General features: G+C 37.2%; 1 protein-coding gene across 2 annotated transcripts; it reads left to right on the plus strand.

The window, feature by feature from the left end:
• The first annotated feature begins 2,826 nt into the window (after positions 1 to 2,826).
• Positions 2,827 to 5,398, plus strand: LOC145224269 (uncharacterized). Of its 2 annotated transcripts, XM_080090734.1 has the most exons (6): positions 2,827 to 2,947; positions 3,019 to 3,056; positions 3,272 to 3,687; positions 4,003 to 4,071; positions 4,337 to 4,442; positions 4,760 to 5,398. In XM_080090734.1, the coding sequence occupies exons 3-6, from the start codon at positions 3,332 to 3,334 to the stop codon at positions 4,784 to 4,786; spliced, it is 558 nt and encodes a 185-aa protein (XP_079946860.1). In that variant the 5' UTR covers positions 2,827 to 2,947; positions 3,019 to 3,056; positions 3,272 to 3,331; the 3' UTR covers positions 4,787 to 5,398. The 2 variants fall into 2 exon arrangements, with proteins under 2 accessions (XP_079946860.1, XP_079946859.1); XM_080090733.1 differs by lacking the exon at positions 4,760 to 5,398 and having other exon boundaries at positions 4,337 to 4,580.
• The last annotated feature ends 10,553 nt before the right edge of the window (positions 5,399 to 15,951 follow it).

Here is a 15,951-nt window from a genome sequence, read left to right on the forward strand (position 1 = left end):
TCAGAATAATTAATTTATGGATGCTGAGTAGACGATGAAGAATATTAAATCTCTACATTTCGAGCCCCGCACAAGCAAGGCTTGGCAGAAGACAGACTTCATTAAAAACCCCGGCGTGCTGAATAGGACATTGTACCGCATAGTTAAAAATAGAATCTTTGCCTGTTAAGCGCATTTGCACATACCAAAAACGATACTGGTTGACATATATTTAAAAACATTATGTACGGTGTAAACATTTTGCTGCGCTACGTAGCAACAAATTGTGTCATAAAAAGAAAATACGTGATCAGACCGAAGGCTGATTTAAGTGGTTGACATTCATTGTAATAAGGAAGTGTGTTTAGCGTTAAAACCTAATCGATTTTACATACAACCAGGTCGCAAAATAAAATGAAACTAGAACGATCGGTAAATTGGCCTATCAGTTCCCAAGTATTTCAGCATCTGTTCACCTAGGCAGGTGTGAAGTGTAGAAGTATTGTGACAACGAGAGAAAATATATGCAGTGCAATAAGCTCCGTTGGAAAATGATGAGGTTTTTTGGTAACGTAATTCATTTACGTTTGGACTGATTATGTTTTGACTGTTTCAGCATGTGCGCAAAAATGTTGACAGAAATGATTATAGTGGTATTAAGTGTACCAGTCACAAATGCTAATACGTGGTATAGCTTCAAAGGATATGAGTATCTCATTGTTCGTACGCCTCATGCTTATTCATATGCCGAAGCCGAAGCTGGGTGCCTTGCAAATGGAGCTAGAGTAGCTAACGTCAAAACAACAGAAATACAACAGTTTTTGGAGAAAAACATTAAAAGTGTTAAAGGTCGGCAAGAAAACTATTCACATCTCAGATGTTTTGTAAAAAATCATATTTAAAACTTTTTTCTGCATAAAAAGATTTATGCAGCGTAATAATAAAGTATACGAGACATACTTTGCCAAGCTGTGTTCTGATTTAATGCAACACTTAGCATGTTGTTTTACTTCCTGCCGGCGCATATTCTTCCGTTTTATGCATTTCAGCTATGAGTTAAAAAAGTAATAATAAAATGATCACTGAAACAAACTTTACTTAACATTAGGTTCAAGTTTTACCCCTTTTTGTAGCGGATCTATTTTAGCATTTTGTTTTGGCATGTTTTTACGATGCTTACCGGTTTGCGCTCTCTTTAAAAATCTTCGCTCGATAGGTCTTTGTTTGAGTTATTTTAAACTGTAGTCATTCTGTTTATTTTTGTTAGTAAGTCCATTCTCCTTTTATATCAGTGCAAAGAGGAATGGATCTACAAACACGTTCTACTGGACCGACGGGACAAAAGTTGATGAGACCGAAGTACAACGGGCAAGAGGCGAACCAAACATTAGGAATGAGGGTTGTGTGACGATGGGTTTAAGTGAAAAACGAACGCTGTACAGCTGGTTCGACGTTTCTTGTTCGGTTGAATCGAGATACATGTGTGAAAAATTGAAAGCAAAGTTTGACAGCAGGCTATATATTTTACTGTTATTAATATACGAACTTAAAAAAACCTATGACAAAAGTATATTGGTAAAAAAGAAGAATTATAACCTGCCGTTATAGTTTCTACTACTCCCCAAACCACGACCATTGCTGGCAAAACTTCAACAACATACGATAACAAGGGTAATTCAACTGAGTTTCAAACCACATCAGAAATGACAAGTGACCAACCAATGAATACATTGGCTAACAACACCACGCAAATGGAAAGTACGTTTCAAACAACACCTGTTTGGACCACTGACCAGCAAACACAAGGTTACCAATTTTGATTACTATTTGACTTGTCTTCCCGTTTTTATTCCAGGTAACTTTGACAAGTCATTAAGAGTGACTCATAAGTAAGATAAGTAAGTTTTTTTCGAGGTTTGGTCTAATACGATTGGCAGTTGTTGTAACAAAAGGCTTGTTGAACTGTGAGAGTTGGGATAACAATTAAGTAACAAGAGTAGTCTGTAAGGAAGGAAATTACGTGACAATATAGGAAGCAGTCGATGGGCGTATTAGTGAGTCGCTAATCTACGTTTACTGGTGCCCGAATAACGAGTTTGTAAACGCTCTTAAAGCATACGGTGAAATGAGATATTGATTGGGTAGTATTGACCACATGTAAACGTGAATCTTTCGCAAGCTAAGGAGATAACGGTAACCTATCAAGGTAAACGTTACCAAGATGGCGCTTATGATATCTAGTGGGTTATAATGAAGCAAAGTAAGCAAATCCGCTCTGCACATACTACTTTCGGTTGCGAAATTTTTGGGTGCTAGTTGTGACAACGAAACATATTCAATTGAGCGCTGTCCAAGGGTTTACAGTCTGGGTGGGGCTGAATTCGGGCTTGTGTTCAGACATAAAACAGGGTTTTGGGCCTTACTTGGTACATGACATTTACATCCTAATTTAACGCTGTGATATCTAAATTCGAGCCGGTAGACAAAAACTCATCAAAAAAAACTCACACCAGACAAGTTTGCTTTACCGTTAAGTGGCGCAAAGAGCATTTGCAATATTTACGGTTTGGGCTTTTAGATGTTGGGCTATTAGAAGCTTCATATTATTAATAACACTCAAGTTATTCTAAAACACGGTTCCTAACGTCAAGCTTGGTTCCTAACACTAATTAAGTTTCACTGTTAATTTAATCAACAAATATTTCAGTACATGTGTGTAGCTTTACCGCCTAAACCGCAAAGATAAAAACAACGTGTCCAGGCCGCATTTCCGGTTAGGACCACATTGGAGTCGACAGTGATACAAGTCGTCCCGTAGGAACTGTAAATAGACAAAAATATTATCACTGCTTTTTTGCACAGGACATGAGAATGACGTACTTCTTATAGTTGTGCTATCTATGGTTGGTGGGTGCGTCATTATTGTTACTGGAACTACTGTACTTCTTATTTATAGAAAACGCAAAAGGTAACATGGCTGTGTAACAGTTGCTGGTCTGTAATTATTCATTATAAAACGTCTTTTTTTATGAAACACAGATACGAATTGCAAGTATAGTGGAAAAAGGCAAAGATTGGTAAGTCCTAATTAAAGTATCCGACTTTATATCTAAATTATTATTTCCAGAGCCCTAGTTTATTCATAAAAAACCTAATGATAACCATCTTAGAGGTAAGTTTAGCTAACCTCCAATTATCAATTTCGTTCGCATAAACTGAATAACGAAACCTTGTGTTAAAGAGGGAAATTGTGCCAACTTAATAGCCCACAAACACGCTATTGCTTTCTTAGATGAATAAAACTGTGCGCGCCAAGGCGGCGAACATCATAATAAAACACCAATGAACATTGATGTTATCTGTGGTCAGACTAGGATACAAGAAACAGAAAAGCGATGGGAATACTTCCCACGTTACCGACTACCAACCCGAATCTGAATACGGCTCTGTTTACAATGTAGCTTATGGATACATTGTACATCCAAACGAAACAGAGTTGTACAGTATGGCACAAAATTCCACAGATTTTGCTGCATCAAAAAACACAGAAACACAAATCCAAAACACCGAAGAACATAAAGCCTCAAACTTTTGCAACATATACGATATCGTTGCGAACGATTTGTCAGAAATTCAAGAGTCCGAGGAGAATATCGAGCCTACACATGGAACTTTTTATGGAAGGACAGAGGATATCTATACGCTGTGGTAAATAAAACTTGAAATAAAGTTGGCAGTTTTCCAAAACAAACTACGGCCTTTTGCGACGTTACTCAAAATTAGGGAAACAAGGGGTACAAAATAAAATTATCGTGCACGACCAAAATATTTGGTCACAAAAAAATTGTATATTTAAGTACGTAGGCTGAGCCTTGCTAACGATGGATTGTAAAATGCTACTTTTCTGTGCCTTAACGTTGGTGGATAAATTACATTCCATTATTCCAATTTAAGACATATTTTTTATACTCTGATTGGTGGATCGAATACACCGGTTGTTTAAAAATTCTTTCTAATCCACAGCAATGCATTCTTCATGTTTTGTGACAACCACTACTGGAAAAGTTGCAACAACAGAAAACATAATTACAGGTACCTAAGAATTAATTTCAAGAAAGTTGACTTATTCTTGTTCCTACTGGAGTGTTCCAAGTGTTCGCTGTAAATCGGCTTTGTTGTTTATTTTGAAATTTCATATTATTCTACTGGTTTTCTTGAAAGCAGGTAGGGATCGATATATAAATACTTGCATCGTAGTCATAAATTTTACTCAAAGTCAATAATTCGTTCAGTATCACTTCGAAAAGACGCAAACAATATCCCAAATATAAGTATTTTTATAATTTTGGCATCGCAGGTCATGGATTTTACCCACTGCCTGCAGTTATTGGTTTGGCAATTGGCGGATTCGCTATTGGTGTAGCTGCAGTGATACAGCTTCTGCTTTGCTACCACCAAAAAAGGTAAAAGCGCTTGGTATTTTGGACTTGCGCTTTGGATGGAATGCTTGCTTAATGCTTTCTGCTGTTTGCAGACTTGAAGCAAAACCAAAACAAAACCAACGAGTTGACGGTAAAATGTAAAAGATTTAAAACCCAATCATGGCGAAACTTATTTTATTACTTTAAAATCATTTGTCCTCATTTTTGAAGCTTTTTTACATTAATGCAGACATTAACCAAATTTTTGTGAAAAAAATTATCCATTTAAATCCTTTTGAATCCTTTGAATAATTTTGGTCTCATATATTTGGATTATTGACTGCTACATATTGTTACAGATCACCCAAACACCTGCTCCAGCGTAGTAACCAAATCAAATCATAAACCGATTTATGTTTACGTTGTGATTGACGAAAACAACCAACAAACAGGCGACAATATGAAAGCTAGTACTAGCATTGCTTCCAATAGACCTGAACCTGAAGGACATCAGACACAATATGCAAATCTCAGTTCTCCACGGTGTGTTGCTATGGCAAATTTAACTGAGTCAAATGTATATGACAACTAATTTCTCGACTTGCATATTTAAATACGTGTTATGCGCTGATTTGACCATAGGTTTGCATGTTATAAGTGTTGATTGATTCAATATAAAACATGTTTACTGATACTGGGCAGAAAGAGTAAACTTTTCGGGAGTGGTTAACGTGAGTATCACCTTTAAAGTGGTGGTAAACATAAAGCAAAGTTGCACAGCAGTCACACAAAGCAACCGAAATACAGCGTTCATATTTGTGTGCCCATATTTCCTTAGCTTCTATTGTTTTAAGTGACGTTTGTTTACTGATAAATTTATGTGAGTTTCGAAACTTTTGTTTGAACCATTTTCCTTTATTGTTTACGTGCCAAAGGCATTAGAGTCCTTTCATGTATTTCACGTGACAAAGGCATTAGACTCCTTTCATGTATTCCAGTTGCTGTGTATAAAGATTTTGCTTTCGATTCTTTGTTTACAAAGCTATAAATTAAAATCACGTTCATTGTGAAATGTTGTGAATGTTTTAAGTCATGTTTACTATGAGTAGTAACGTTAAACAAACACCGAGAAAAAAAACAGCGTAAGTTCCTTATACGCCTGCTTCCTCATTCCTGCAGTAGTGTTTATTGTGTTGGCGTTTGTTTAATGAGTGAAAATGATCTCAGTAATTAACATACCTTTGGTGTTCCATGCTGAAAACTGCAACATTTTTGAATGAAAGCAAATCGTACTATAATTTTGGCAGCATTGTCGTTTTCACTACCTTTGACTGTTTTCCTGCTGTAAAAGTGATGATGCTAATTTAAGTATATGTTTATGTTAGCACTGTTATTACATGCCTGGCACATGAATTGTTTATTTCAATTTTAAAACGTGTTAACTGTGCATTTGGGCAGTTCAAATAACTTTTTGGCCAGTGGAAAAGTTGACTGTGCTGTGATATAAAATAAATACATAGTTACAATGTAGTCGCATTAAGCAACCGAAAGGTCCGTAGTTAATTCCTTTAAGCCTACTTTTTCCGATCCAGTAAATAAAAGGTTCCATCGTGTCAAGTGACGTATGGGTACTGACAAATGTAGGTGAGTTTCTAAACGTTTGTTTAAGCCATGGATGTCTATAACATGATGACACACTCTTTAAGATATTCTATGACACGTTTTAGCATATATTAGTGATTCAAGTACCTTTTAGCCGCTTCGAATATATCTGCAAATACGCATGGGGAAATTCACATTTCGAGTTGGTTGCACGTATACAGAATAAGCAGAAATCTCACTACTGAATCAAATAGAATTGATCTGTTACGTGACATTACAAGCTTGAGACGAAATGTAGGCACAACAACAGTTAGGAGATTTTTCACAAACGGTTTGGTTTTGAAACACATTCACTTAACACAAACCCCCTCTAAAGAGTTTCACAAACTTCACGTAGAGAATTTAATGATTTAATGACCGCACAAACCGACTAATCGAACTAGTATGCTCCAAGTATAAAACAAGTTGAGTAACAATGACCTCAAGTCGGTAAAAACATGTGAAAGCAAAGATATAAGGTGCAGCTTTTTCATTTTTTAATCTCAACACTGTGTCGCATATAAAAGTTTCATTACACTCAAATTCAGAAGTGCTAAATTAACAAAAAGAGATTGGTAACCAACACTTTTATGAGTTCAGTTATAATTTGCTGTCGTATATTGGAAAATGGTGTTTAGTGTTTAAGAATTCAACCTAGTAACCGATCCAATAAGAATAAAAAAATACATGGTTCGGTTACCTGCACAATATAAATGAACCAAAATGTATGCAAATGCGCCTTAATAGCTCCAATGAAGAAGTGTACAGTGATAATTAATTCGGCCATTTCTCATGCAGCGCATTTATTGCGTGTAACCTTGTTTTGGAACTGCAAAGTTTTTCCAGTGAAAAACTGAAAAAACTGACTGTTTCGATGTATTGTTTACAGTTAACAGCAAGGAAAACAAGGAAGCAAACAACAGAGAAATGAAAAACTGTAACGAGAAACCGAAAAGATAACTTTATCGATTCTAGTAGTAGGGAGATGGTCCGAAGATTCTCCAGTTCCGTGCAAGACATCCGGTTACCTTGACCTTGACCTTGAAGACGTCTTAAGACTTCCGCAGGAAGTCTTGGCTACGTCTTGGTTTCCGGCTTCCTCATCTTGAAGACGTCTTGAAGATGCGGACTTCCCCATTCTTGAAGATCAGGACTTCCCCTCGAAGATCAGGACTTCATTTTGAAGTTGTTCCGAAGGAAGTCTTACCTTGGCGAAAGTTTTCAGGTGACGTTGCAGGTGTTTTTACGTGGAATTTCAAAGGAAGTATGTGTAAGACTTGCGCAAGACCTGTGTGACCTTGTTTAACCTTTCCGGTATCTGTGTTCAGGTGTTGTTGATCTTGGGGTGTGAGACTTTTATTCTAGAGGGAATTGCTTTTGTGTTTGTGCCTGTTTTCACATTTGTTTAGGTTTTGACGTAGTCAAATATATGTATTAATTTATTTGTTTGTTTGTTTGTTGTAAGAAAGCGGGTCATGACTTTCAAAACAACCGAGACAGTAAACCGCCAATAGTTTGCGTGCGTCATAGACTTTTTACGCTGCGTTTCTAGTGTCGTCCGCCAGCTGTGGGGCGTTTCGCTGGATGAATGAAAAACGCGTCGTCCGCCAGCTGTGGAGTTTCGCCGGATGAGCGAACGCGCGTCGCGCTCGATTGCGTGTCGGATGAGCGGCGCGTCTCGTGCGCGGCATTTGATTGGGTTTTGACGTAGTCAACTATATCATGATGTTTGTTTGGTTGGTTGGTTTGTTGCAACGTCAAAAAGCGAGTCAAACAACCAAGACAGAAAATCACCAATAGGAGGCGCGGCAAAGACAAATTTTTAAACCGGCTTTTTGTCAAACACTGTATTTTGCCGTAGCGTTTGCCTATGTGGACATCATTAAATTAGCTTTCGGAGTTACATCACATTTGGTGTGAGCTGTTACATGACGTGACACATATGTTTAATCTAAATAACAGATCTATAGATGGAAAACTCGTTGTTTAAATTGAGTATATTTTATACAAGTGTTATGTCTGCGCGCATGTTTGAAAAAAGCTTCATTTTGTCTGTGACAACAAATGTTGCAATAAGTTTTATCGGGGTGTGCTGTGCACAGCTGTTTTGTGTTTGTTCGCGTCAAACCAATTAAAGCTTTAATTATGCGGATATGACGATCCAGTTTATATGGAAACTCGCGCTGGTAGCAATTTTGCTGAAACCTGATAGCGCGTTTCCTATGTCGCTCACTGACTTTGCATACTTAAAAGGTTCATGCAAGTAAGAAGACAGATACATACAATACATGTCAAAGTAAACAATTAATATTTTTGATCGATATAAAAGTTTATAAATATGCATGCAATGCGACGATTCAAATATCTAAGGGCTCAGTTAAAAAACCATTAAACAAGACTTTTCGTTTAAACTTATTCGTTTTTTCGAATAAATAGTTTGGGCCTTTTTGTAAGGGTTACAAGCAATTTTTTTTCACGCTTCTAAGCATGCAACCTTGGTTGCTGACAGTAAAGCCGTTTTGTGTTTTTAAAACAGCTAAATAGTTTTACCGTCCCAAGCCATCTTTACGCAGCAATTTAACTTTTTCTAAATTACTATTGTCAGCCGAAAATTTTAATTTGCAGCATGCATGGTTGCATAAACCATTGTAGCCATGTCGGTTGCAAAAATGAAATCGGTAAAGTATGATTACCCTAGGTGTCAACTCTTACCCCAAATCCGACTCTCGGCCTAAATCCTTACGTTTGGTAAGAGACACCAACGCTGGTTCTTAACCTTTAAGCGCCTTGTGTTAAGATCCCTCAAAGGGCTAGGCTTAGCCACAAATCTGTCATATTGCTTGTTTGTTAATTATGTCAACGGTAGTTCAAGATCTGTACAAATGTTGTATGAACAAAAACAACCCTGCAACTGATTAACATGATTGCAGTCGGGTGCTGTATGATTATAGACAACGATGGGTCGCTTACGCCATTTGCAAACGAGTTGCAAATAAAACCCCGGGCTGCGATCATAAACTTGACAAAGTCAAAACGTAATCTATTATTGTGTGTAAACCTATCAGTGATGCTGAAACCGATAAAGTTCACATAGCCAAACCCGTTTTTTTTTGTTTTCGCGTGTGATAAAAATGGTACAATTGCATTTTATTGAAAAAATAGTGATTATAAAAAACCCTTTGTAGAAATGCTTTCAAACTGATTGCGAAACTGCCTTGACTAGGGTTGAATTATCCGATTAACGGTTAACCGAGTACATTTTTTGCTATCCGATATCCAGATATTTTGATCGGTTAACAGGATAAAAAGTAGGAATAATGCGTAAGCGTTATGAAAGAAACACAATTCAAATAGCTATTACATGTAAGTTATTATAAGATGAGAAAATTGTAAAATAGGCACAAGACAATTTTGAAAAAGGGGAAAGACCTGTTTGGGTAGGTCAAAATATGAAATGATTGATGATGTATCGTGCCATTAAATACAGACAATTATAGTGCTGGACAATTATAAACACTGAAATTAAATTTGTCCTACACTTATATGCTGTTCTAATACACTTAAGTTATGTGCTGTTCTAATATATTATATCTGGGTAACCAGCTAAATTCAAAATATCCGTTGTTCAAATAGTAGAAATTATTGATAGCGAACTTAACCTACTTGTGATGTGTTTAAGTGTATTTGCCTGTGAAGACGTGTTTCTTCCACATAACAAGCGATAACGGATTTAAGTCCACCAATCAATTGCGCCATGCAAACACAAATGCAAACATAGTGAAAAAGTTAAGGGTTAGGCTACCACCTTTAGAGTTTGAAGCTGTAAAATAGTTTTGATTGCACTGAAGACAAACGGCAACACATGTTCTCCTATCCGTTTTAATGCGTCACTAAACACTTAATTTAAGTTGCTATACAACAAAATTATCTAAAATAACACCTACACTATATTTTCAAAGTATTGCATTGCACATGCACACAACACATTGTTTTACATTTTATTCGCACAAATTAACTTTTTCGCCGACATATACTGTTTAATGAAAGATCGATATTTTTCAAAACTAGCAAACAAAAATACCTCTACAGACGTGGAAAGCATAACTTTGTTTATGTTACTATAAACAGAATCACGTCGATAAAGATAATTTTGACAACTGTTTGTGCAAGGCTTCACAACCACCGGATATTTAAAACTCTTTCAGTCACAAAAATGTGCATTTATAATGTTATAACATTGCCGGCGCGCATGAGAATTTGGGTCCACCTTTGTGCTGAAAAACCGTGTATCTAAAATATTCACGACAAGTTAAGAATTAGTTATTACCTAAATGAATGCCAACAACAATGTTACTACTTAGTGCCGCGTAAACTCCACCCTTAGTTCTGGGGAAAAACTAAAACAGTTTGACAAAAATGCATCCGCAAATGTTAATTACACTTTCGTAATTTCAGTAAATGTAAAAACTTTGAAACTATTACAATTTCTTTCTAACCGAAGTATTAAAATATATTTATTCACTACATTGTTACTCATCCAATAGCCTGAACTGAACTAGAACCTGCGAACTGTGTACAGTCAAAATTCTTTGAGAGTTTGATAAGGTCTTGAAGATGATGGGTAGAATGAAAATAAACGAAAAGAGATTTGAACCAAACAAAACCCAAACCACGAACATAGATTTATTAAAACCTGAGCCGATTCCGAACCCCTAAAAACAAACGGAACCCGAACCGAACCTGAACCCATATGATAAGCGGTGCGACTCTCTGGTTAAGAATGTTTTTGCAAATTATGTCCGGATTCAGATTTTACGTGAAATTTTCGGACATGTCCGGGAAACTGTGGACGTTTTGTTACCCTATGTTTGTGCAACTCTATGCTTTATTGCATATTCTACATGTTTTTTATTGTTACGTCGCGCATGCGTAAGTTGCAGAGAAATTTCCAGGACATGTCCGAAAAGATTGTTTTCAAGGCGTGTTTCTAGTTTTTGTGTGTGTCACAGCTGTGATAATAAGAAAGTCGTGTAGATGGTGGTGTGAACTGGAATATGGTTAAATTCTGAACACCTGGTAGGCTTAAGTTCCTTGGTATACTGTGCATTATGGTCAGGATTTTGTCTCTTACTATTATGTCTGTTGTTTGGCGGTCATCTTGATGCTGTGCATTGTTGTCCTGGCTCTTGGGCATAGCCATCCTGAATAGGCTTTCGGTATGTATCTGATTGCGGCTATGTGACAAGCGATTGTCTGTTAAGTGCACATTTGTGTTACTGCAAGTGTTTCTGCACGTTCTATGACGTTAAAATGATATTTGTTACACGAATTTGATTTGGTCACAGCTTTGTAACTAAGCGAGATACCCCTTTGGACCATTTTGCTAAGTTTATAAAGCGACGTGTGTGTGAAGTGTAAAGCCTTACACGCGAAGAGGTTGATGTTCCGCCTTCGTATTTGTCAAATTGAAAGCATTTTTTTCAGAATCTGTATAGAATCTGTACGCACCTAGTTCCAATGGCCAACCTGCTTTTGTTTGTTCTCATAGACGCATTAACGTATTGCTTGTTCATTAATTCCTCGGAGCTAGACTATTCTGCAACTGAATAAACTATTATATACATGACTTTAGTGAAGGGGATCCAGAAATTGACTTGTAGCAGCATATTTGTTTCTTCTCTTCAGGGCCCTGTTTGCACACAATGGTGCAATCGTGGGGAAATGTGTTGCAACAATTGCAAGAACTGGTCCAACTCTAAATCGAACTATTCATGTTCTGTGCAACGTCTTATGAAGCGAAATTTTATAAACTTCACCTGTAAAAAGTGTAGTTTATTGCAATTCTTTGTACTCCTTTGTCATAAATGTCCAATTTTGGTCCTGCATTACGTTTTTCTTTCATTGGAATTTGTAAATTCACCTGCGTTCTTGGTTAAGCTTCGAACAGAATTGTTTTAGCATGTATCTGATAAAGTTCCAGACGGCAATCCTGTGTTTGCCGGGCAATAACAACTTGGTCGGTTTTCGGTTGTAGTAAAAAATTAAACATGCCAGGGCACGTTAAGACCTGCCACAGATATAAGTATAAAACCGCATCAATTCGGTTATTGAAAAAGTGTATTTAAAACAAACGCAATGCAATCCGTCAAAGCTGTATTTGGCGAATTGAACCTAAACCGTGAACGACAAGGTTATTATGTTATCGTTTCTTTTTTTATCAATTATAAGTAGACAAAGGTTTAACGAAAGAGTATGGACTGATCATCAACTAAGAGCGTAAACTTTTGTACAAAAAAGTACATGATTTGCTTTTATAATCACCTATCAAATTTACGTGTCATTCACCTTAAAAATATGGCACAAACAGAATTTTATACGAAGGCAGAACATCAACCTCTTGACTTGTAAGGCTTTACACTTCACACACACGTCGCTTTATAAACTTAGCAAAATGGTCCAAAGGGGTATCTCGCTTATAGTTACAATGCTGTGACCAAATCAAATTCGTGTAACAAATATCATTTTAACGTCATAGAACGTGCAGAAACACTTGCAGTAACACAAATGTGCACTTAACAGACAGTCGCTTGTCACATAGCCGCAATCAGATACATACCGAAAGCCTATTCAGGATGGCTATGCCCAAGAGCCAGGACAACAATGCACAGCATCAAGATGACCGCCAAACAACAGACATAATAGTAAGAGACAAAATCCTGACCATAATGCACAGTATACCAAGGAACTTAAGCCTACCAGGTGTTCAGAATTTAACCATATTCCAGTTCACACCACCATCTACACGACTTTCTTATTATCACAGCTGTGACACACACAAAAACTAGAAACACGCCTTGAAAACAATCTTTTCGGACATGTCCTGGAAATTTCTCTGCAACTTACGCATGCGCGACGTAACAATAAAAAACATGTAGAATATGCAATAAAGCATAGAGTTGCACAAACATGGGGTTACAAAACGTCCGCAGTTTCCCGGACATGTCCGAAAATTTCACGTAAAATCTGAATCCGGACATAATTTGTAAAAACATTCTTAACCAGAGAGTCGCACCGCTTATCATATGGGTTCAGGTTCGGTTCGGGTTCCGTTTGTTTTTAGGGGTTCGGAATCGGCTCAGGTTTTAATAAATCTATGTTTGTGGGTTCGGGTTTTGTTTGGTTCAAATCTCTTTTCGTTTATTTTCATTCTACCCATCATCTTCAAGACCTTATCAAACTCTCAAAGAATTTTGACTGTACACAGTTCGCAGGTTCTAGTTCAGTTCAGGCTATTGGATGAGTAACAATGTAGTGAATTAATATATTTTAATACTTCGGTTAGAAAGAAATTGTAATAGTTTCAGAGTTTTTACATTTACTGAAATTACGAAAGTGTAATTAACATTGTGCGGACGCATTTTTGTCAAACTGTTTTAGTTTTTTCCCAGAACTAAGGTCTTCAGTGCAATCAAAACTATTTTACTCTAAAGGTGGTAGCCTAACCCTTAACTTTTTCACTATGTTTGCATTTGTGTAAACAAGTTGCAGCGTATGGCGCGACCGTAACAAACGGTTACATCAATTTATTGGTGGACTTAAATCCGTTATCGCTTGTTATGTGGAAGAAACACGTCTTCACAGGCAAATACACTTAAACACATCACAAGTAGGTTAAGTTCGCTATCAATAATTTCTACTATTTGAACAACAGATATTTTGAATTTAGCTGGTTACCCAGATATAATATATTAGAACAGCACATAACTTAAGTGTATTAGAACAGCATATAAGTGTTGGACAAATTTAGTTTCAGTGTTTATAATTGTCCAGCACTATAATTGTCTGTATTTAATGGCACGATACATCAATCATTTCATATTTTGACCTACCCAAACAGGTCTTTCCCCTTTTTCAAAATTGTCTTGTGCCTATTTTACAATTTTCTCATCTTACAATAACTTACATGTAATAGCTATTTGAATTGTGTTTCTTTCATAACGCTTACGCATTATTCCTACTTTTTATCCTGTTAACCGATCAAAATATCTGGATATCGGATAGCAAAAAATGTACTCGGTTAACCGTTAATCGGATAATTCAACCCTAGTCAAGGCAGTTTCGCAATCAGTTTGAAAGCATTTCTACAAAGGGTTTTTTATAATCACTATTTTTTCAATAAAATGCAATTGTACCATTTTTATCACACGCGAAAACAAAAAAAAACGGGTTTGGCTATGTGAACTTTATCGGTTTCAGCATCACTGATAGGTTTACACACAATAATAGATTACGTTTTGACTTTGTCAAGTTTATGATCGCAGCTCAGTGTTTTATTTGCAACTCGTTTGCAAATGGCCCGGTACCGGACCGCGAGGAGTTCGTTACCGGGCCGTATAACTTTTCCTGTGGAACGGTTTAAAACATTTTGCCCATGTATCCCGGGAATGATAAACTAATTTAGGTGTTTTTATTGCTAAATATTTGTAGTTTTTTGAAGACTGGTCCGCGATAAAATTTCACTTTCAAAAACGGTCCGCGGTGCAATAAAGTTTAAACGAAAAGTCTTGTCTAATGATATTTTAACTGAACCCTTAGATATTTGAATCGTCACGTTGCATGCATACTTGTTAACTTTTATATCGATCAAAAATGTTAATTGATTACTTTGAGTTGTCTTGTATGTATCTGTCTTCTTACTTGCATGAACCATTTAATTATGCGAAGTCAGTGAGCGATATAGGATACGCGCTATCACGTTTCATCAAAATTGCCACCAGCGCGAGTTTCCATGTAAACTGGGTAGCCATATCCGCATAATTAAAGCTTTAATTGGGTTGGCACCAACAAACACAAAACAGCTGTGCACAGCACACCCCGATAAAACTTATTGTAACATTTTTTTTTTTTTTTTTTTACTTAGATAAAATAGAGATTTAGTTATTTCGACAGCTATGGCTTGATGCTGTATCCTGATTTTTACTTATTCATGACCGAGAACGCCGTCGACCATTGGTGTTATAACACTGTCAGACTGCAAGGCTTTCATTCAACGGTGTGCGGCCATTACGTGATCTTGTTTCTTATGGCCATGGCGCGTGACATATCGCTTGACGATTTTGTAGACTATTTTTCAAGTAATTACCGTGCAAACGATCGCTTCGTGCAACAACTTTTTCAAAACCTGCTCTAATTGTGCTTACGTGTGTGAGAAATAAAAAAGTTTGAAACGAAAAAACAATCTCTACCGGGATTACGCATTCGAAACGCCGCACGTGCGCGAGCGCCGCTCATCCGACACGCAATCGAGCGCGACGCGCGTTCGCTCATCCGGCGAAACTCCACAGCTGGCGGACGACGCGTTTTTCATTCATCCAGCGAAACGCTCCACAGCTGGCGGACGACACTAGAAACGCAGCGTAAAAAGTATATGACGCACGCAAACTATTGACGGTTTACTGTCTCGGTTGTTTTCGAAAGTCATGACCCGCTTTCTTACAACAAACAAACAAACAAATAAATTAATACATATATTTGACTACGTCAAAACCTAAACAAATGTGAAAACAGGCACAAACACAAAATTCCCTCTAGAATAAAAGTCTCAAGGTCAACAACACCTGAACACAGATACCGGAAAGGTTAAACAAGGTCACAGAGGTCTTGCGCAAGTCTTACCCATACTTCCTTTGAAATTCCACGTAAAAAACACCTGCAACGTCACCTGAAAACTTCCTCCAAGGTAAGACTTCCTTCGGAAGTCACAACTTCAAAAGGAAGTCCTGATCTTCGAGGGGAAGTCCTGATCTTCAAGAATGGGGAAGTCCGCATCTTCAAGATGAGGAAGCCGGAAACCAAGACGTAGCCAAGACTTGCTGCGGAAGTCTTAAGACGTCTTCAAGGTCAAGGTCAA

Source organism: Phallusia mammillata, chromosome 4, assembly GCF_965637545.1.
Source record: "Phallusia mammillata chromosome 4, kaPhaMamm4.hap1.1, whole genome shotgun sequence".
NCBI classification, from domain to species: Eukaryota; Metazoa; Chordata; class Ascidiacea; order Phlebobranchia; family Ascidiidae; genus Phallusia; species Phallusia mammillata.